At 36.0% G+C, this 23,078-nt stretch overlaps 1 protein-coding gene across 2 annotated transcripts in view; it reads right to left on the reverse strand.

Annotated features, from left to right (window-relative positions):
• The window catches only part of LOC128991476 (mediator of RNA polymerase II transcription subunit 12-like), a 66,874-nt gene that overhangs the window by 10,825 nt on the left and 32,971 nt on the right, over positions 1 to 23,078 (reverse strand). Inside the window, exons 31-39 of one of the 2 annotated variants that reach the window (XM_054414386.1) lie at positions 16,358 to 16,461; positions 15,372 to 15,631; positions 14,626 to 14,807; positions 14,170 to 14,299; positions 13,257 to 13,412; positions 11,607 to 11,728; positions 10,381 to 10,501; positions 8,591 to 8,797; positions 396 to 603 (exon numbers count right to left, since the gene is read on the reverse strand). In XM_054414386.1, coding sequence (XP_054270361.1) covers positions 396 to 603; positions 8,591 to 8,797; positions 10,381 to 10,501; positions 11,607 to 11,728; positions 13,257 to 13,412; positions 14,170 to 14,299; positions 14,626 to 14,807; positions 15,372 to 15,631; positions 16,358 to 16,461 — 1,490 coding nt within the window. The remainder of the gene's footprint in view (positions 1 to 395; positions 604 to 8,590; positions 8,798 to 10,380; positions 10,502 to 11,606; positions 11,729 to 13,256; positions 13,413 to 14,169; positions 14,300 to 14,625; positions 14,808 to 15,371; positions 15,632 to 16,357; positions 16,462 to 23,078) is intronic. The other variant, XM_054414387.1, reaches the window with a different exon arrangement.

Genomic DNA, 23,078 nt, shown 5'->3' on the forward strand with positions numbered 1-23,078 from the left:
ATTACATGACTCGGTTAGTACCCACAGAGTGAAAAAAAGTTTGTTCGGAATCGAAGACAATGCCTGTTTAATAAAGGGTCGAATAAAATCAAACCAAAATTTCTTTATACTATACAAGATGTTAACCTGGTTGCCAAAGCAACCCTTAGTCATCTGAGTGAGGACCAGTTTTGACCCACTTAAGGTGTCATTGTCAAGCCTTATGTCATGAAATTGTTGCTCCTAGTAGGTTGTTAGAAAGTCTTCAAAACATAAAAGAAAACAAACACATACACACATTTTTACTGATTACTGCTGGGGGTTCAGGGTGTATGGTAGCTAATTATGCTGTGCCGTATTTAATTAAGTTGTATGACCATGCAGTGTTTTTTGTACAAGTCTATGTGTGGTTCTACCTTGCGGAGGAAGCTGCTGGGAGTAGTAGGGCCCCTGGGTCTGTTGCTGAGGCGGGGGCCCAGGTTGTTGAGGAGCTCCATAGTTGCCCCACTGAGGCCCCGGGCCCGGGGGCCCTGGCTGGCAGGGGTACATGCTGCCCTGAGGTGTTGTGGCAGTGCCTCCAGAGTACTGCATCGTACCTTGTGACCCTGGGGCTGAGTAGACATTCTGACAACAGAAAACACAAGTACAACCCATCAAAATCAGAGAATGCCATAAGTAACTAAAAAAATTCAAAATTAGCTATAGTGTGAAATCTGAGGTCTGTTACAATGTTTCTGAAACCTTCTTTTAAAAACAAACTGTGCTGTAAACACAGCAATAAGGTATACAGCAAACCATTCACATTAAGCAATGTAGAGAGATAATAAATTAATCAATGGATCACCCCTCAGATATAATGTTTATTTATAGTCAAAATATACCAATTACACATATGACACACATTACATTTCTGCTGAGACTTATAAAAATACCCCAAGAATACCCCAAGAAAACAATTTCTACAATTGACTGGGACGGTGGTGTCGTCCTGTAATCCAGCTACTAGGTCACGAATTGTGGATATTTATAGGTATCAGTGTTGGGAAGTAGCGCGCTACAAGTAGCGACGCTACAGTAGCGCGCTACTTTTTTTGTAGCGTTAGCTGTAGCTACGCTACTTTTAAGATTTTGTAGCTTTAGCTGTAGCTAGCTACATTTTTAAAGTAGTTGTAGCGCAATTTTAGCTACTTTTCTCGCTACATTAACATTGTTTAAGATAGTGATTTTTATCATAAACTCAACCTTACGTGAAACCTTTCAAACTGAGATTTTCAAAAAAATTAGGCCTACTTTCTTGGCTTCATACAGCTGGTTGTAGCCGTTTCATTCCCTATACAACGTTGTGTGGACATGGAGGCCATTAAATGAGTGTTATCCACATTTTTGGCTCTCATTTCCTTATTTTACTACTCTATGATTACTGTCAGATTAAATAAAATCGCTAGATGCAGACGACTTTTAAACGTTACCGGTGGGCGGTGACAAGAGAAGCTATTGAATGCTTGCAAGTGATTGACAGGGAAATTAATCAATTTAGTTTATTTATTATATCGATAGTGTTTCAACTTGGGTTTTAATGGAAACCAACACTAAACCTTAAAATAATGAGAAAGCTGGTCTATCAACCTTTTGCTTCAGCTGTTGATTGTGGTTCATCATAACAAGCCCTTACTTGGTTAGATTACGAAGATTTTTCAAAGGTTTACTAAATTAACAAAGAAGAAATTACCTGATGTGATTTAAGATATGCCTAGACTAAATGATAATTGTAACGAAAAAATTGTTGAATGTAATTTTATTTTTATATAATATGTTTGCTGTTACTTGTTCTGTATTTAATTTAATTTATTTTGGTAACAGCTGACCATGTGTAAATAGTTAGGATTGTTTTTATAGTAATGAGAATTGTTGAATAAGTTATGTTTGAGTAAAAATGTTGTGTGTGTGTACTTCAGTAAAATAAAAGATAATTATTGTAACAGTAAAACCTTAGGTGTTAGTAATTTACTTTCACTTAAGTCAACAGGTTATGGGGCCCAGAAAAATTCATTAATTCAACCATAACTGTAAAAACAAGAAGTAATCTTCTAGTAAAACCCCAAGAGTTAAAGTGTAGTGAAGGTGAGTGAAAAAGTAAAAGTAAGACTAACAATGGCATCAGTAAAAGAAGATGATTTCGTAGAAAAACTCAAAGGAGTTGAAACTTTTCCATTGTGGAAATTTCAGATTAAAATAATATTTCAATCCAGTGATTTGATGAGTATTGTTGATGGTTCTGAGAAACTTGAAGATATGGGCGATGGAAAGAAGAAGGCTGATTGGATTAAAAGAGATGCCAAGGCTCAGAAGTGTATAGTTAGTTCTATTGAGAAGGGACCGATGTTACATATCATTAACTGTGAAAACTCAAGAGAAATGTTTTTGAAGCTGTGTTATATTTATGAAAGAGACTCAGAGCAGCAGAAGTACTCGTTATTACAAGAATTCTTTAACCTCAGGTATGAGCCTAATTCTGATATAAGTTCTCACATAAGTAGAATTGAAAACATAGCACACAGACTAAAAACTTTAAAACAAGATATTGATGAAAAAATGATAATATCAAAAATTCTTGTCAGTCTGCCAGATAGATTTAAGTATTTTGTAACTGCCTGGGAATCAATGCCCAATGAAGAAAAGACATTGGCAAATCTAACAGCGAGACTGTTAGCAGAAGAGTCAAGAAGTGAGTTAAAGGAGGTAAGCCTAGAGAAAAATCTTGCATTCCAAGTTGTTTGTCACAACTGTAAAATTCCAGGCCATAAAGCAAAATACTGCAAGAAACCTACACACAATTGGGCTAACTCTGATAATGAAAGGCGTTGTTTTAAATGCAATGCTGTTGGTCATCTAGCAAACACCTGTGGAAATGTAAAAAATTTTGTTAACAAGTTTGAAAAAAGAAATGTAAAGCCAAATTTATTTTGTAATATATGTAAAAAGTCAAATCATAATGAAAAAGATTGTTACTTTATAAAAAGCCAGAACCTAAATGTCGCTAGTAAAACTGTGTCATTTTTGTCGTATGATGAAAATGTTCGGGCTAATAGTGGGACTGTAAACTTTGTATCTGAATGGGTTGTTGATTCAGGCACATCTTCACATATGACAAATTGTGAAGATTTGTTAAGTAATAAACAAAATATTTCTTCTGAAATATATGTTGCTAAGAAAAATCAAACCATGTTAGCTTCAACGAGTGGAACCGTAAAATCCAAAGAATGTATCCTGAATAATGTGCTGTATGTTCCTGAACTCAGTAAAAACTTGTTGTCTGTTTCTGCAATAACTAATAATGGTGGTGAGGTTACTTTCTCTGAAAATAAAGTTATGATAGGACTTAGAAAAACTGGAGATAAAGTGTTGGAAGGCTTAAAAAATGCAAATGGATTGTTCACAGTGAAGATTTTTGACATTAATAGTAATTTAAATGCTCAGTTAATAGAAAGAGAAACAAGTAAACCGGTAGTGGATGATAGTGTAATTTTGTGGCATAGAAGAATGGGACATATTAGTTTTGATAGTTTAAATAAACTCATTTCTATGTCAGAAGGTATAAAATTGTCTGGCCAATGTTTGAAGACCTGTGATAGAAGAACGACTTGTGAAGTCTGTTTGAAGGCTAAACAGACAAGGTTACCTTTTAATACTGAAAGAACAAGAGCAACAAGACCACTAGAAATAATTCACACTGATGTATGTGGACCAGTAGAACCAAGTACTCATGATGGTAAAATATATTTTATCACATTTATTGATGATTACACAAACTTTACTATGGTATATCTTTTAAAAGGCAAGTATGAAGTGTTTGATGCAGTAAAACAATATTTTGCAGAAGTAGAGGCTAAATGGAACTTAAAAATTCACAAGATCCGATGTGACAATGGTGGAGAATATATTTCGAAGCATCTCCAAGATTTGTGTAAAACAAAGGGTATAGTGTTAGACTACACTGTTCCTTATTCGCCACAGCTAAATGGCAAAGCTGAGAGGATGAACCGAACTCTTTTAGAAAAAACAAGAGCACTGCTGTTTGATTCAGAATCAAGTAAAGAGCTATGGGGAGAAGCTATGAGAACAGCCGCATACATTGTAAACAGAAGTCCTTGTGAGTCAGTTGACACTACACCATGTGAAAAATGGTATGGCCAAAAACCAGATCTATCAAGGTTAAGAATTTTCGGCAGCAAAGTTTATGCTCGTATAACCAGGCCTAACTTAGGAAAGTTGGATATCAGAAATGAATCATTTATTTTTGTGGGATATGGTCTGAATGCGTATAGGATATGGGATGAACGCTCTAGGAAAATAAAAGTCTCAAGAGATGTGAAATTCGTTGAGTACAAAAGCAAGCATGTTGGCAAAGAACAGGAGAAAACAACAATTATTGAAGACGATGACAGTCACGATGAGAATGACCAGGAAGGAGACAAAAATGAAAATGACAAGAAAGAAGACAAATATGAAAATGACCAGAAAGAAGACGAAAATGAAAATGAAGATATTGAGAGTACAGATAATCTAAGTGAGATAAGTAATAATGAAGTAGAGTTTGAGTTGGTTTCAGACAAAAATGAAATCAATGAAGAACAGCCAAGTTCAAGTAATACTGATACTACACAAAGCATCAAACTAAGAAGAAAAACTAAACTACCTGAAAGATATAAAGATTTTGTGATGTTGACATATGAAGAAGCAATCAAAGGACCAGATAAAAAGAATTGGCTACAAGCAATTGAGGATGAGAAAAACTCCCTAATTGAGAATGAAACGTGGGAAGTGGTTGACAAGAAGCAAGCACTAAACAAGAAGATCCTAAGTAACAAGTGGGTATTAACAAGAAAGGATAACGGAAAATACAAAGCGAGACTAGTTGTAAGAGGTTTTGCCCAAGAACAAGGTATAGACTATGATGAAACCTACAGCCCAGTTGTAAGTAATTCAACTTTACGTTTGTTATTTTCATTAGCTGCCAAACAAAATCTCAAACTAATGCAATTTGATGTTAAAACTGCTTTTCTCTATGGAAATTTAGATGAAGAAATTTATATGTGTGTACCTGAAGGGTTTGATCATAAAGATAAAGTTTTAAAATTAAGAAAGACTTTATATGGACTTAAACAAGCTCCATTTAAATGGAACCAGTTGTTTACAAACTGCTTACTAAAATATGGCTTAAAACAAACTCATTCTGACCGTTGTGTTTTTACAAATGGCAGTATTCATCTTGCTATATTTGTTGATGATGGAATTCTTGCTGGTTCAGATGAAAGAGAGATGAAGAAACTTTTGAACGAGCTGTCTAGAGATTTTAAAATAAAAACAGACGAAAACCCATCAAACTTTCTTGGAATGGAAATTTTATATTCAAGGGAAGGGATATTGTTAACACAAAAGAACTATTCAAACAGTATTCTCGAAAAATATGGAATGATAGATTGTAAACCTGTAGACACTCCCATTTGTCCAGTGAAAACGAGCAAACCTGATGAAGAAGTAAGCTGCCTGACAAAAGATTATCCTTACAGAGAAGTTGTAGGAAGTTTGCTGTACTTATCCAATAAAACCAGACCTGATCTTACACTTGCTGTGGGATTAGAAAGTAGATGTGTTGAGAATCCAATCAATGAAGATGTTGTAAATGTCAAACGAACCTTAAGATATATTAAAGGTACTCAAGACGCAGGAATATTATTTTCAGCATCAGGAGAAAATTGCCTAAATGTATATTGTGACGCAGACTATGCAAATTGCAAGCATACAAGAAGAAGTACTACTGGATTTGTCATAATGTATGGAGAAGACCCAATAAGCTGGTGTACAAGAAGACAACCGATTGTAGCTTTGTCCAGCACTGAAGCAGAATACATTGCAGCGGCGGAATGTGTCAAAGAAGTGTTATATTTAAAAACTTTCTTGCAAGAGTTGAGTGGAACTAATGTTGAAACAAACCTAAACATGGACAATCAAAGTGCTATTAAGCTTTGTAAAAATGGAATTTTTAACAAGCGAAGCAAACACATTGATGTTCGCTACCATTTTTTGACTGAAAATGTAAGGCAAGGTAAAATAAACATTTCTTTTGTTTCTACATCTGAGAATGTTGCGGATATGTTTACAAAACCCTTGAACAATGTTAAGTTTCATCAATTTAGCAAAGCTTTGATCAACTATCCAAAATCTTGAACAGAAGACGATAATCAAGATATTTATTTTTTGTTTCTTACATAAAATTAAAATTAAGGGAAGGTGTTGAATGTAATTTTATTTTTATATAATATGTTTGCTGTTACTTGTTCTGTATTTAATTTAATTTATTTTGGTAACAGCTGACCATGTGTAAATAGTTAGGATTGTTTTTATAGTAATGAGAATTGTTGAATAAGTTATGTTTGAGTAAAAATGTTGTGTGTGTGTACTTCAGTAAAATAAAAGATAATTATTGTAACAGTAAAACCTTAGGTGTTAGTAATTTACTTTCACTTAAGTCAACAAAAATCTCCATATAACATGAAACTTACATTGAAAAAATAGCATAGTTTGCTCCTGCTAACAGCTCTTGTATAGGACTATTCCTAGGCTATGCTATGGTTTAAGAGTTAAGACGAATACCAAGTTCCAAGTTCAATTATTAGGAATATATCTCTTCAGTCATTGCAAAAACAATCCTACTAACTTATAGCCAACTTGTTACATAGCCAAGTAGGCCTATATGTTATTTTTACTTTACAAATTTCCACATGTTTAAATTAAAAGCCGATTTCAGGATAAGTTGCTGAATACTGTTTTCTGTACCAACTAGGTTGAAGCACAATTTGCCCTATGCATAATGACAATAAAGGACGATTTCTTGACATTGAAAAGTGTTATTCATTGAACAAGTAACTTATCACTATGGTTAAAAGTTATAACAATGTCGTTTTTAACATTAAAAGTTAAGAAAGGCAATAAACTCCAATTTCAGTAGGCTAACTTAGGCTCTGTAACACCAACAAGTATTTTTAAATAATCGTTTTACAGTTTTATTGGTCTTAATTGTTTATACAAGACATCTATAAATGAATCTATATTAAAGAAATAAAATGAGTTTTTAAAATATAGTTTGGTTGTAGGCCTATGTCCTTTGAACTTAATGAAATTTACATATAAGATGCTTTAAAAATAATGCAATATTTAAAAATAAAAACTAAATATGATGGGAAACCCAACTATTTGGTTCTGTTGTTTTAATGTTAGGTATACAATGCCAACAAATTAAATACAATCTAGGAATAATTTGTTTTCCAAGTAATGTTAGACACACATTGACTATATATACCTGTAGGTATATAGGCCTATAGTCAATGATACAATACTGACATTTTTTGTTTAAATGTTTGTTCAATAAAAATGTAGTTGCAATTAATTTTACATTTACCTAATGTGCGTGGAATAAAAATTAACGTCTTTGGAAAAGTAGCTAAAATTGTAGCTGTAGCAACATTTCATTGTAGCTGTAGTTGTAGCTAGCTACTTTTTCGGAACTGTAGCTGTAGCTGTAGCTAAGCTACTTTTTTGGAAATGTAGCAGTAGTTGTAGCTAGCTACATTTTAAAAGTAGCTTCCCCAACACTGATAGGTATGCATTGTGGATACGATACTCCCTGGTGTGCATTAACATCCGCACTAGTGAGTACTATGACTATCTGCAGTACTATCCTGATAAGTAGACCAATTCGTTAATACCAAGGCAAAAATGTGGTTTGGATTCCACTATAAACTGAAGGCCCATAGTTGCCATTAGCTGTATGGGCTATTAATTAACAGCTGTGTTTTACAAATATGTCGGCCTTAGTCACTAACAAGACTAGATGATCTCGCCACTCATCCTACACTCATCCTTCACTCATGTTTGGGTTAAAATATGCACATAGTGGCATTCCCATCTTAAATAACTGATACTTGATACAGTCCTGTGTTCTATTTTCTTAGGTCCAATTGTGTTTGTAACTTGAGTGATTTTGTCTTTAACAGACAATGTCCAAATTTTACAAAGCTACTTTGAAAATGTCAAAATAAACACACTTAGAAAGAGTTCCATGCAGCTAACTACACAAGAAGCTCAAAACCCAATTAATATATTTCACCACTACCAAGGGGCTTCAGGGAGAGAAAAGTAGTATAATCATTCATTATTGGTTTAATTATTCACCATCGATTCTCCTACTTCCTTCTAGAGTAGCCCTCTTTATTGTGGCAAAATATCAAATTAATTGTCTTATAAACCTTTGCGCTGTCAACTGCCTGGAACTCTTTAAATGGTTAAGTCGAATGCATTCCTTTTTCCCAAATTTATTCCTAAGCCATTATTAGTTAGACTATAAAAGGTATACAATTACCTGTCGCTCAGTTGTATCAGTAGTTATTCTTGTGCAAGATCTAAAGATGAGGATTTAGTCCTCGAAACGCGTCATCCATAAAGATTACATAGGATCACTCTGGCAGCACTCTTACAATAATCCTACACCTTTTATAGTTTGCATCGTAGATTCAGAGACAAATATGAAGTATTAGTTAAGAGTTTAACACACCTGTACATGCTGCATGGGTGCAGGCTGCATGTGTCCGGGAGGCGTAGGCTTGGCTTGTTTCCTCTTGCGCTGAGTTGCCCCAGTCTTGGCACCCCGCTTGCCCCCGCCACCTCGAGGACTCTGCTCCACACTGTTGGGCGTGTCCGGTGCCCCCACCATGCCTCCTGCCATCCCCGCCTTCATCTGACCGCAGTACACACATCCACACTTCACATCAGGTCAGACACTGTTCTGTTGCCAACCGCACGCACGAGCAATACGACAACAGAGAGGAAAACTACCTACGTGCCGAGCTTGTCCACTGAACTGATAACTTGACAATGGTCATATTCAGATTGAAGGTTCATAATATTTTCAATTAGGGAAGGATGGGTTACCTAAATTTCAGAAAATTTTCAATGATATATTTTTGATCTTCAAACACAATTACAAATGATTCACGATTTTCTAGGAACAGGATTTATTTTAAATGTCACGAGTAACAATGTAAGATGTTTGGAGGACATCTCCTGCGTCATGATATAGCGGGAGAAGATTATGATGTCACCGTGATTACACAGATGAAGTCGTGATGACATAGAACAGTGTGATAAAGACTGAAAATTGGCTTTATTTGTTGTTACTTTCATATTGAAGAATGTTTTCTCAAGATTATTAAACACAAGTTAAGTTTCCCCAGTGGCATGAGAAGTAAAATTTCGTCTCTTTTACGACCCAAAAATAAGAAAGGAAATCAAAATCTTGCCTTGTCCTGTTCCAGACTAAAAGATCAATCTATCAATAATAATACAAATAATAATTATAATAATAACAAAGCAATTTAATAATACTGTAACAATATTATATATTTAAAAAGAAATGACTAGACAGTATATTCTTCTTCATCCTTCCTCAACGAGAACAAACAATCAATTTCTGAAGAATGTGATTCGTGTTTATTTGTACTTTACTTGCAAATAATTTTGTCGGTAAAATAAATATGCTGTTCAACCTACCCACCACAAAATCTTGAATACTTGGCCAATAATCTTTACCCACGAATGTTATTAAATTATACAGCTCAACTTGGAGAAACTCGGCACAAACTAAAAATATAAATAAATTAAAATAAATACAACAAACATAATATTGGTTTAAATTGATTTATAATTTGTACATTTAGTTTGCTATATATTAGCTTCGAGCTTTCATTGATAAGTTCAACAAATCCTCATTAACATGGACTCCATTGATTTAGACAACACTATTCAAGTTTATTTCTGTAAATCAATTTTTCAAAACGATGTTAAACTACAAATTATGCTCTTTCTCCTAGTTCCGACCTTTTTTCATATCAAATTTATTATTATATTTTATCATGAATTTCAATCAACCAACTGAATTGGATCTCCCAAATCAACCAGAAGGTTTAAGGTTCATCTCAATTTAATCAATCTTTGTCCACCCGTATTTTCCTAGGCCAAATTTCTTGTTAAAACTTGCAATCGGACAAATCACTAAGCTTTAACCTGGTTCCACAACAAATAAATAACCACATCACATTTACTACGTCCGTATGTTTAAGTGTTTGAAAACAAGTTCATAGATTCCATTGTGATTAACTGGTCAATTTTTAAAAGCGACAATTTTGGTCTCATTAACTTGTGAACGCAGTATCATTTCTGTCACTCAATTGCTGTGTAGACAAACGAAAATCAATCCAATAATCCAAAAATAAATAAATAAACAGTGAGATAAATAAAGGAGTTGTAGGGTAAAGTCATGCTACTCCGGTTATGTCCGGGACTCACAGGTTTGTCCGGAGGTGGGTCCAGGTCTTCTGGTGGGAGAGGCAAGGGTTCCAGGAAGTATGAAGAAGACTTGACTAGTGAGTGAGTGTGGTAGCGCAACAGTCTGTGGTTCTCCTCATACCTGAAACAACAGTTAAAGCTTATTATAATTGCACAGATTGTAAATTTTGTTGTCTATTTTCATTTGGGTTTTCATTGTTATATGAACACATATAGGAAACTTTACAGAACAACAGTAATATAATTTGAAACCATCATGGCTTTTTTATCATGAATTTTAATTTATTTTCATTCAATTTTGTAAATCACATTAAATTGATTTTGATGATTGCTGTATCACACACTTTTAATGATTTAAGAACAAATGTGAAAAAAATATTTTTCCTACAGTTACCTAACAATGTACATGTTCTCTCACTGATTTGAGAAAGCAAAGTGGCCAATTCGCTCATCAGTGAGACAATGTTAACATTGTCTCACTCTAATTACTTTGTCTCACTCCAGATTTGCAACGTGAAGGCACGAAATAGTGAGCGCGTAACATGCAGGGCAACGTCGTATGCGCGCGAAATACGTTGGCAGCACTGGCTGTAAATCAGCTGGTCAGCTGTTGTACTGTTGTATTTGTCACTTCACGTTAAATGTTAAATTAAAAGATCACTTCTGTGTAAAAATAGGTTATGTTTCTTCGCCAATTTATTTGTTTTATGGTAACTGTAGGAAAAGTATAATGTGCAACTCGAGTTCAAAGTACAATTGCCTCACTCGAGAAACCATTCCTCACTCGCCTATGGCTCGTGAGTAAGGATTTCTCTCGAGTGAGTCAATTGCTCACTTTTCTCACTAGTTGCACAAATAACTATTTTCTGCAGTTTTAAGTGTCAACTATCTAAATGTCGGTTATCCAAAACATTAATTATCCAAACCCAAGATTTTTTTGTGATTATATTTTGTTTGTAATTTATTCACACAAAATCAAAATTTTAATTTTCCTATACCCTTCACCAAGTTAAGTTTTACATTTAAGATTTTATTTTTCTAAGCTTAGCTTTGCTGTTTTACTTTGCAAACAATTTTGATTATTTAATTCCTGTTCAATTTCAGTAAATTCAGATAATCGTCACTCTATCTTTGGTGGTTACAACAGATCAAAGGTTTGTTTAAAACAAAAATTACAGACCAAGTTTCTAAACAGGTTTACAACAACAAAATAAATGTAAACTTGCCAGAGAGGTTTACGCTCGATCCTGACAGCTCCAAACCATGACCAGGACAATGGCGCAGGGTTCTTGTGTCCTTCCAACAGATCCCACGGCGGAACTCTCTGCTTCTCTGATACTTGCAGGCCCTGGATATGTGTCAAAGTCAGTGGTAGTTACAGAATCACCTCTTTCAATAACTATAAGTGTCATCTGCCCGTAAGCGTTTACTTTTTGATGCCAGGATTGACGTCCCATCTTTGTCAACCATAATAGGATTAAAATCTGCGTACGCAATTGCCAGACGAGTCAATGGTAGCTTATTTAATGTAGGTATATTCTGTACATTTTTGTAATTTTTTCTTTTTTGCTCTCTAGGTCTAGCCCGCAAGTATTTTTCACATTTACTGAAGGCTAGTGTTATAGAGAGGTCTGTGGCATTATCACTTGGGCCTGCCATACACGTTCCGTCCCGGCCTCAAGGCCTGGCCTTGAGGCCGGAACTGCACAGTTTGGCCGGAGTCGTGACCTCTCCACACACGCTCAGTCCGGAACTGCACAGTTTGGAGTTTTTGAGACGATTTTATTTTTTTTCAACTCTTTTCTAAACGCAATTCTTAACCACAGTGTCTTTTGTGACTTTTGGGTCCGCCTTCTTTACAAAATCCAATAATTCTTGATAGGCTGCTTCCCTCATTTCCCTGTTGTGGAATTCTTTGTTTTTTTATTTTCCAGACGCATTCGTGACCTCGGTATTTCTCTATGAATTCGAGAGTCAAGTCTCTTGACCAGGTAGACATGATTAATGTGAAGTGCATAACGAAATCACTACACAACACTACAACGCCAAAATGCGAAAATTATACCAACAAAACAACAAACAACACAACTCCGATTATGCTTTCACCAGTAGTTGACTGACGATGAAGAAAGGATGCGAATGCGATAATGCTTAAAATTTATGGGGGGAGGGGGGAAGCAGCACTGTCTTGGACTGCGGGATTCGCCATACACGTTCAAATCGGCCTCAAGGCCGGGCCTGGCCGGACGTGTTTCACATCCGGCCGTCCGGCCAACGATCTGCCTGAAAGAATCGACATACACGTTCAGTTTTTCCTTCAGTCCAGGACTGTACAGTCCGGGACTGAAGGAAAACCGGAACGTGTATGGTAGGCCTTGGATAAACCCCATTAATGACTGACGGGACTTAAACCTGGGACCTCGGGGACCGAAGTCCCTTATTCTACCACTAGACCAGCTCGCTCCTCTGCATGTTCCGTTAATAGATACAAAAAAATCAAAACATATAGCATTGCATACATACATAATCTATCAATAACACGTCTGGCAATTACATAAGTTGATTATCATCTTATTATTGAATATTAAGCGTATCAAGGCTATTCAATGTATCATCTTACACAAAGAAAATGTCAATCAAAGTATAGGAGTCACATTGAAAACTACATTGCAGCTTACCAGTAAGTAATCTAAATTTTCGTTTAATGGGGTTTGATCTCCTCCTGAGAGTCTTTAGGGTCAAAAAACCTTCTTGACCCGTCATTGCGAGTAGGAGAAATGAACTTTCCACAATAGCAGTGAACACTGATGATTCAACTTGAATTACCTGTGAAGCTGGGCCATACAATAATAAACACAATGACATTGTAGACTCACAGTTATCTTGTCAGTGCAGTCAAAGGCTATCTTGTTGCCCTTCATGTCAGTGAGCAGGCCGTGTGGAGAACAGGCGATCACCTCACACACCTGCTTGGGCAGTGGCAACAGCTGACGTAGATGTTGTATAGATGGCGACGACTTGTCACCCACCTCCTGGCATCACAATACAAAACATGACAACTTCACACAATTGAGTGAAGTGTTCTCAAACCATTATATTTCAAAGGAAATTCGAGTGGACAAATAGGAATCTTTTAAAAAGAGATAGCGTACAGCTAGCTTACTTGAAAAAAGTCCAGGGGCTAATCTACTAAAAAAGGGTCATAGAACACAGTACTGATATTTCACCCAAATGTAGGACTTGAGAAAGCATTTATCTTTTATCTACTCCCTGAAAAAGTCACTATAGTACAACATCAAATTGATGCCATCCTAAGGCTGTACAAAACGGCTGCACTGTTACTGCAGTTATCTTCCGCTGAATCCTGTCAGTGTTCAGAACACGAAACAGTAAACAAAATTGAACACACAAATATAAAAACACAGTTTCTTAAAATTATCTGATTTAGTCTGTCACAAACCTGGCAAAACTTTACTCTATACGCTCACATAAGTCAAATGGACTTATAGTGCAGAAAGTTCTCCAATATGTTTTCCCGTTAGGTGGACCTTCAGTTTAATGTGGGTTTAAAACTACCAGATCATCCAGACATCACCTCATAGCCAAAATCTAGTTAAACAGAAAATATTCTTAAGGCCCATGACAGCAGGTAGACACCCTAACCACTCGACTAGTTGCTCTCCTTTTATACATAATGAGATTGCAATATTCATAGTTGATTACTGTAATCACTAACATTAAAGCCAAACAATACAGTGGCCTATACAGCTTCAGAGCTAGTGAAGTTACCTTTTTGAGTTTGCGCATGAGGTTCTGGTAATGTCTCCTGTTCTCCTCGCCCTTGTCAGACTGAGAGTCGGACACCAGCGTGGAGTGGATGAGAGTGGCCAACATGTCTATCACAGTGCTAAACAACTCCCTGAATACACATACAAGCATTGTCAACTCGAGTGCTAGTGCTGTGGGTAATGGGTAAAACACCCTGGTGCCGACAAAACATCAAAAGACACAAGTTGTGATTATCTCAATCCAACAGGCAAGAAAATAAAACATTGTATCCCAATTCATTTGCAGTAGAACATTCACACAAATTACATTTTCTTATTGATATAAGAATTTGTGGGGTACTGTATTAAAGTTTTCCAACAAATTCATGATCATTGACAACCCTATTAAATAACTTTTTAGTTTGTATATATATAATCGGAAAGCAAGTTATATACAGTCATGAGTGGATTGACTAACGCATTGTTGTTGAGGTCTATGACGCCGTGTGTGATAAGTTGGACCAGCAGTATAGCCCAGTCCGTGGTCAGGTTAGTGTTCCGTTGTATAGTGTCAAACATTCCCCCTACCAGGCTGAACCTCAACAGCAGTGCGTCCTGCATCTGGGCCCGTCCTTTGGGCGAGTCGTCCCGACTCTTCTCCTGCAAGTAGAATGTCTCATAAAGACAGGCAGTTAAAAAAAAAAACATTGATTAAAATTCCTTAAGGGAAAAACAATATTTGTTTATACAATTATTAATTAAAAGACAATGAAGATGATGGAATGGAAACACAAGTGACAAACATATCAAAAAGGGTTCCTTGGAGTTGATAGCATACAAAACTTCATTTCATTTTTAAACCCTATGGCCTATAATAGCTTCTTCAGAAGGAAGTGACGAAGAAAACTTGCCTTCAAAAGAAAAAAAGTTACATGATGCTCCCTTGTAGAAGCAAATATCAATAAACATGTTTTCAACTTTTTTGGTACTTTACATTGGTTGGTACTCTTTTATTTGGAAAGTTAGTCAAGTATCCACCACTACGCCAAGAGCTCTTCCCTCTAAAAAAATGAATTAAAATAATTATTTGAGGCTGGTTGTGTCCTACAGATGATGTAATGCAAATAAAGTGACTTCAAAAAAACCTTTTCAGCAGTCTCTTCCCAATGACAGAATTCTTCAACTTTTAGATCAGAAATAATTCAACCATCTCCCACTACTCACATCTTTGCTCATCGACAGACACTGGCTGAGCTGGGAGTGCAGCGAGGTAAGCAGCCCCTCTCTCTGGTCGTCCTGTCCCTTGAGACAAGTTAGTACCAGTGACAGGAACGGCTGGTGGTGTGACAGCGAGGGGGTGGGTGGGTGTGATGGCCGGGAGGGAGGGGTGTGCTGTGGAGTGCGAGATGACTCCTTGCTGCGACTGCTAGGTGTGCCGCTAGACTGACTGCTGCTGCCCCAGCTGCCACTCTCTAGCACCTGACCTATAGAACATTATAAGTTATAAGTCAACCACCGGCACACAGTAAGATAATGGTTGATACGATAATACTAGTAAATAATGTTGTTTCCTTCAATACACATCTTCATCAGTACCGGTACTCCTCTCTCTCTCTTTACTCTTTACATCACTTTCATTTGTATGGGAAAAATGTTATAGAGGTGGCCAGCGGCCCTCTTCTCAAAAAGCCCGCAAGCATTTGATTAGTTTCACCCTTTGAGCCCAAAATGCCTAAATATCAGCCATCAAAAACATCATAGCCGTACTTGTATTCAAATCTTTCCACCAGAGTTTAACTTGACAGCCTAAGTCAATAACACAACATCTGCAGCACCTGGGAGTGAAGTTTAGAACTACTACGTTTGGGATTTGGGTTGTGGGTTGACCAGGGTCGTTGGTGCAGAAGAACATAAGATCTGGCCATGGTTGAGAGGTCTATGGAGTTGTCTCCCCGGCCAAGAGACAGCAACGTAGATTGACGGTTTGAAAAATTTAACCCCATTTCAGGCAGGTCTCCTAGTCAACCTAGGTAACCTAGGATGACCTAGTCACCTGACTGTGGCAGAACTTAGTGGGAGAGTCCTACTTGAATAAACAGTAGACAGCTCAGATAGAAGTTGATGGGTGGGTGAATTCCTTGTCAACTGCGACTCAAATCAGACTGTTAGAGTTATAACTAGTGAACTATTAACATTAACTATTGACTTACCAGCAACTTTAAGCACTCTCCCTTGCACAGCACTGGGTAACTTGGATATGAGTGGAGCTACGAGCCACATACTTTGCGACTTGGATTTTTTATCACTGTCACCCCTGAAAACATCATTATAAAAATCATAACGGGAAAATAAACATATCGAATTAAACAACACCTCGTTTGTATTACAAAAAAACAAAGATTTAGGCTCAGGTTTAGTTTTTTTAAAGAGGATAGGCCTATAAAAATCCTGGGTGTATTGATTGACAGCAGTCTTTCCTGGTCAGCTCGTATTTATTTTGTCTGTGCAAAACTGTAAAGAGTTATTTATTTAGTGATTGGGTTAAAAACTGTTGTTTCTGAGAAATATATCCGTGTAGCCTATTTAGCATTTTTTAGTCAGTGTAAAGCTATGGTCTATTCTCTGGGGAAGCTTATTGATCTAATTTTGAATGGGTTACTGTGTAACCCTATGTTACCGAATATTTTGTATGCGACCATGTATTTTGCATGTTTGTTATGCCAAATGACAATAAAAGATTTGATTTAATATGAGAAAATAATACGAATGTCACAAATACGATAAATCAAATCAAATCAAATCAAACATCACTTTATTCAGCTTTATAAATACAGGAATACATTACTAGTGGCAAGAATAGTATTCCCCCGAATGGACTGCAAGTCCGTGCTCGAGGGAAGAGCTCTTACCAGCAGGAAATATGTTTTGGTTATTGTCCATAGGTCAAAAACATGTGCACACTGTTTATAAATAATGTGTACATCTATACTTAAATACGTATCAGGAGCTCTTAAAAACATATATATGCTATATAAATATATTGTATACTAGAACTATTTAACAATAAACAGCCTTAACAGGGTGTCTACTACATTCTGGATAAAAAATTCATGGACAATTCCCGTACATTTAAGGACACTTTGCCGTAACCTTTGTCGGTGTCATTAGGCCTACCGAATAATTTTCCTGATTTGTCAAACTGTATTAATCTTGTTATTCACTGTAGTTGTACCAGAGAGAAAAGTAAATAATAATAGATAAGAGTTAAAAATAACAAAATAGAAATTTATTGAAAGTAAACAAACATAGGCCTACCTATACTTTAGGTAAAGCTTTTATAGTGTAACAGAGAAACGCAATCATTGTCTCCTGCGATAGGGACAAATATCTCCATCAGTCACGTAAACTTCATAACATAGCTTATCCGATCCAGGCCGATTAATTTGGCATGATTCGCCCTGGCACAACGTTAGGTTCTCGACTACTTTTGAAAAAAAATCTTTAATGCATATTGTTACTCAATTCTTCAAGGTTTGGTAAGCGGCTATTAATAAGCAATAAGCACAGATTAAGATTATTGTATTTTCATTTGCAAAGTTAATATCGACACATAGCAATCATTAGTTGTTTATCTTAGGCTCAATTACATTTTCTTAATATTTTACAGCTCTTTCAAGAATCAAAATACCCAGGCCTAGACCTAATTATTTAGGAGGGCCTATATAAACTGAGTAACAAACAATGAGGTTATAATAGCAGCAAAGTCACTATCATCATTCTGTTTCATAAGATTTTGATTGCTTAAAGCATACAACTCAATAAATAAATATATGGGAAACAAAAAACATTGAAACCTGAATAGCCAACAATATAAGACAAAGATACAGAAAATGCAATGACATAATTTGAAACCAAGCAGGCCTACATAGTGATCTATATATTAATTTGAAACTGTTTTTCTTTGTCACAGCTATTTTGAGAGAACGGCTGGGCGTAGAAACTCGGTAGAGGTGTCTAAAGAAAGGTCTTGGTCTGTAGATGAGCCATCAAAAGAGAAACATGGTGAATTCCCTTGGGGCTCTGCCCCCGTGGCCTTTAAATTCCCATCCCATGTTATTCTTATGGAGGAAAACGGGGTTTTTGTCACAGCTAATTTGGAAGAACTGCTGGGCGTAGAAACTTGGTAGGGGTCTCTAAAGAAAGGTCTTGGTCTGTAGATGAGCCATCAAAAGAGGAAAGAGGTAAATACCCTTGGGGCTCTGCCCTAGAAAAAGTTGCCTCTTCAGATTTGTTTACATTACGACCAGATGCATAATTCTACACTACTTTCTAATGCAACAGCTGTCAATATTTAAATTGTGATTTATTTAATTTGTCAATATGAAGTACAGTACAGTATTTGCAATGGATTTTTCTGATTTTAAAATTGATTTTCTTCTTCATCGTACAGTATCATGTTTTGCAATATAATGTTCTATTACCAAATCAGTGGAAAATCCTAATATCACAGTAACTTTTAAAATTATTTATTATGGATTTAACTTATATCTATTCTATTGGTTGGTTTCTGCCGTTTTACCACTCCTTGGAGATTGTACGTAGGTGATATTCTTTGGCATATTGCATCTGTAGACGAAACTTGGGTTGGTGTAATTATTACAATGGAAATCCTGGACAATTTGATATAGGCTAAAAATAAAACTGAATTAACACTGTGCTACATTTCTTGAGCAATCATTGAAATAACCGATTTGCAAACAATGGAAACATAGAAAAAGACATAGAACACAACCAAGTAGAAGAAATAGAAATCATGTTTTTTTTTACACAATAAACACTAAAAAAACAAGAACAGCTTTTTGAAAAAAGATAAGGTATTTACAACAGATTTTGATTATATCTAACTATCGTGAGTATTTCCATAATCTTTGAGTCGCCTGTAATGCTTTGCAATTGCTCGAATTCGAGCAACAGGTACACTAGTAAAACATTAATGCAAACAACAATGCTTGTGGTTTTGTCAATTGAAAGATAAAATGTCCATAAAAAAGGGGTTAACTTACAAAATAAGACTGTAGATTATTTACATGTTTAATATGAAACCATAAACAGTTTTATGGCACTAGGCAATCGCCGCGCTGCGGCTTGCCGAAAGTACGAGTAAGAAGTGAAATTTAACAGCCATTATAAAGCTACAGTGGAACCTTAATAAATCGAACCTCAATAATTCGAAATCCTTGATAAATCGAATTTTTTAAATTCCCCTTGAACTTCCCTAACTATTGCAACGTTAATTTTGCCTCTACAATTCGAATATTTCACAAGAAACACCTTTATAATTCGAAGTTTTATGGTATTTTTCGTCGTAAAAGTACCTCTATAAATCGAAGTTTTAGTCCAAAAACCTCTACAATTCGAAATCGTGCAACTGCCGAACCTCTACAAGTCGAAGTATTAGCAAGAAACCCTCTATTAATCGAAGTTGTATGGAATTTGTTATGATTCAAAACATCGATACTGTACTTTACTGCGTCGTGTTTCGTGTTTCGACAGGAAATCCAACTTCCGCTCCTGTTGCAATCTATCTCAGTCATGTGCGTGTGTGTACTCGAGTAGTTTAGATACAGTGTCTCCTTTGTTTTAGAGTGTTTAGTGCTAGTGAGTTTTTATAGCCAATATGGCAAAACGTTCGTACAAGACACTTACCTACGAGGATAAGTTAAAAGTTATCGAAGCAGTAGAAAAAGGTGACAAGAAAAAATGTGAAATCGCTAAACAGTTTGGTATACCGGCCAACACTTTGTCAACCATTTTAAAACACAAGGAGAAGTATGAAAGCAATGCATCAAGATCGAAGAGAATAAAAGGACCGGAATCTAAAGAAATTGAAGATTGTGTGTTGCAGTGGCTTAAACAATGCCGGGATAAAAATTTACCTGTGAGTGGACCGACTTTACAGGAAAAAGCCGTCGAATTTGCTACTCAACTTGGCAAAACAAACTTTCGGGCAAGTAATGGGTGGTTACAAAATTTTAAAAAAAGAAACGAGATTGTTTTTAAAAGAATAACGGGCGAAAGTGCTAGTGTGGACGATCAGTTGTGTACAGAATGGACGGAAAAAATACCCGATCTAACAAAGGGCTACAAACCCGACGACATATTCAATGCGGACGAAACTGGACTTTATTATCAGTGCTTACCGGATAAAACATTAGCGTTCAAAGGAGACTCATGCCATGGAGGCAAAAATAGTAAGCAGAGAGTTACAGTGCTACTTGGTGCAAACCAAACTGGAACCGTTAAACTCAAACCGCTAATGATTGGGAAGGCCAAAAACCCACGTTGTTTCAAAGGTGTAAAAAGTTTCCCGATGGACTACACTTCAAACCCTAAATCTTGGATGAAATCTGAAATTTTCGGCAAGTGGTTAAAAGACCTTGATAATGATATGAAGAAGAAGAAAAAGAAAATTCTTATGTTCATCGATAATTGTACAGCCCATGGTGATTTACCCAAGCTAAAAAACATTAAAATCGTGTTTTTACCCCCTAATACGACATCCAAACTGCAGCCTCTAGATCAAGGAATCATCAAGAACTTTAAAGTGTTTTATAGAAAAGAAGTGGTTCGCCGGTTCCTAAGTGACCTAGAAAAAAACAGCCCCACAAAAATCGATGTGCTTGACGCAATGTGGATGGCGTCAAAGGCTTGGAATAATGTATCTGAGAAAACAATCGAAAATTGTTTTAAGAAAAGTGGATTCACTCAGAAACCCGAAGAAAATGCAGAAGACACAGATGTGGATATCAGTGTGGTTGATGACCCTCCTAATAATGAACTCGAGCCTCCGACGCGTTGGAATGAAGTTACACGGTCTCTTAATGTTGAGGATCTAACGTTCGAGGAATTTGTCAATTTTGATGACGATGTGGCGACAAGTGGGGCACTAAGTGAAGCGGATATAATCGCCTCCGTTACACAAGACCCACTAGAAGATAATGTAGGAGAGGGCGACGACGAGGGTGAAGCGGACGACGAGAACGAAGCAACGGACCCGGACCCGACACTCAGTGATGCGCGTTGTGCAATTGATGTCTTGCGCAAATTTCTTCAAAAGAAGACGATGATGAGTGACCAAACAATTAAATCAATTTCTGTACTGGACGACGCGCTGGACAAAGTTACTCTAACAGGTAGACAAACTACAATTTCTGAATATTTTTCTGTATAAGGAGTTAACCATACAAACATTTAGGCTCCTACTGTAGCCTATCTCTGTTTTATGATGTACTGTATCAGCAAATATTTTGTTTTCTACTGTAAATGTAAAGTAAATATTTTTACCCTGTAGCCTATCTTTGTTTTATGATGTACTGCATCAGCAAATATTTTGTTTTCCACTGAAAATGTAAAGTAAACATTTTTACACTGTAACCATTTTCAATACAGTACATCAGTTAGTCATCGTTTTGAGTTTCGTTTGATTTTAAGAAATATTTTATCTATTGAGACTTTGTTATACAGTAAATATTTTCACAATTTGTATTAAACAAAATGACTATACATGTATTCCATTTTTGCAGTTTGTAAATGTACGGTAGGCTATTGAAAACTTGTACAAGTTGCGTTAAAATGTTCTTTAAAAATCAAATGTATGTTTTGTTAAATACATTGACATTGATTTTGTTTTGTACTGTCATTGATTTCAATAAATACGTATACTGTACTGAATTTTAAAACGAGTTATTATTTATTTCCCGGTCTGTTTTAAAGTATACCAACATGCTTTATTTTAAATCTATACATTTAAAGCTTATTTTCTTTAGTCTAAACTTTTAATGTGATAGTACCAGTCAGTTTTTTGGACCTCTGATAGTGATTTGCCCATCATTCATTGTAAAAAGTGAAAGTTCCAAACAGGCGATAAGAGAACAGGTGCCCGTCTAATAACAAAAGGGTCGTAGCCGAGGGGCAAAAAACTGAGAGGGTGTCTGCCAATGACTCATTTCTTTGTTTACTTCATTCGCGCTACTCTATAACCTTTCCACTGAAAAATGGCTATGAGCCGTAGAGTACGTTCAACAAAGAATTGAACCTCTATAAATCGAATTTTGGGGAGAATGAACCTTGATAAATCGAACCTTTATTATTCGAAGTACTCGATAATTCGAAGTTTTCCCGTTCCCCTTGGGATTCGATTTATTGAGGTTCTACTGTATTATTTTCACGATAAAATATGTTTGGGATCTAATAATAATTACCCTAGTAATAAAAAAAGAAGTTGTAAAGGAATAAAAGTGATACAACTTTTATGAGCTAGCTGCTGAGTCAACAGTTCTTGGAAGTACTTGACTTGACACTTGATTGTCGTGATAAAATATTTATGGGTTTGAGATTGTTAATGTATGTATGTATTATCTTTTTAGCGAATTTCCCATATAGGAAATAAGCTATTACCGTAGTACTCATGGTAAGACCTGGACGCGGGACTGATTTACTTTTTTGTTTTGAGGTCCCTAGAGGCCAAAAACACCATCCGTTCAAATTCATATATATATATATATATTTATATATATATTTATATATATATATATGTGTCCGTTAGCACGATAACTCGAGCAAAAATGATCCAATTTTGATGAAATTTGGTATAAACGTGTAAACCTATATTCATTCGAACGAGTTCGCGAACCAGCATGATCGGATCATGGGATCGGGTGTTTATGGGGGGTTTTATGGGGTAAAAATAGGTTTTTCCCATTTTTGACCCTATAAACACATCATTTCACAATTTCTTTCCAAACCATTTTGTAGAGCTTAAAAAAAAAACAAATAATTTAGTATATTGAAGCATTATTGTGCGCCTAATGGTTACGGAGAAAATTCCAAAAAATTGTAAATTTAAAATTCTCATGTTATTCTTATGGAGAA

This window comes from Macrosteles quadrilineatus, unplaced genomic scaffold (genome assembly GCF_028750875.1).
Source record: "Macrosteles quadrilineatus isolate MER2022 unplaced genomic scaffold, UCM_ALF_1.0 Scaffold_4__1_contigs__length_99947679, whole genome shotgun sequence".
Classification (NCBI taxonomy): domain Eukaryota; kingdom Metazoa; phylum Arthropoda; class Insecta; order Hemiptera; family Cicadellidae; genus Macrosteles; species Macrosteles quadrilineatus.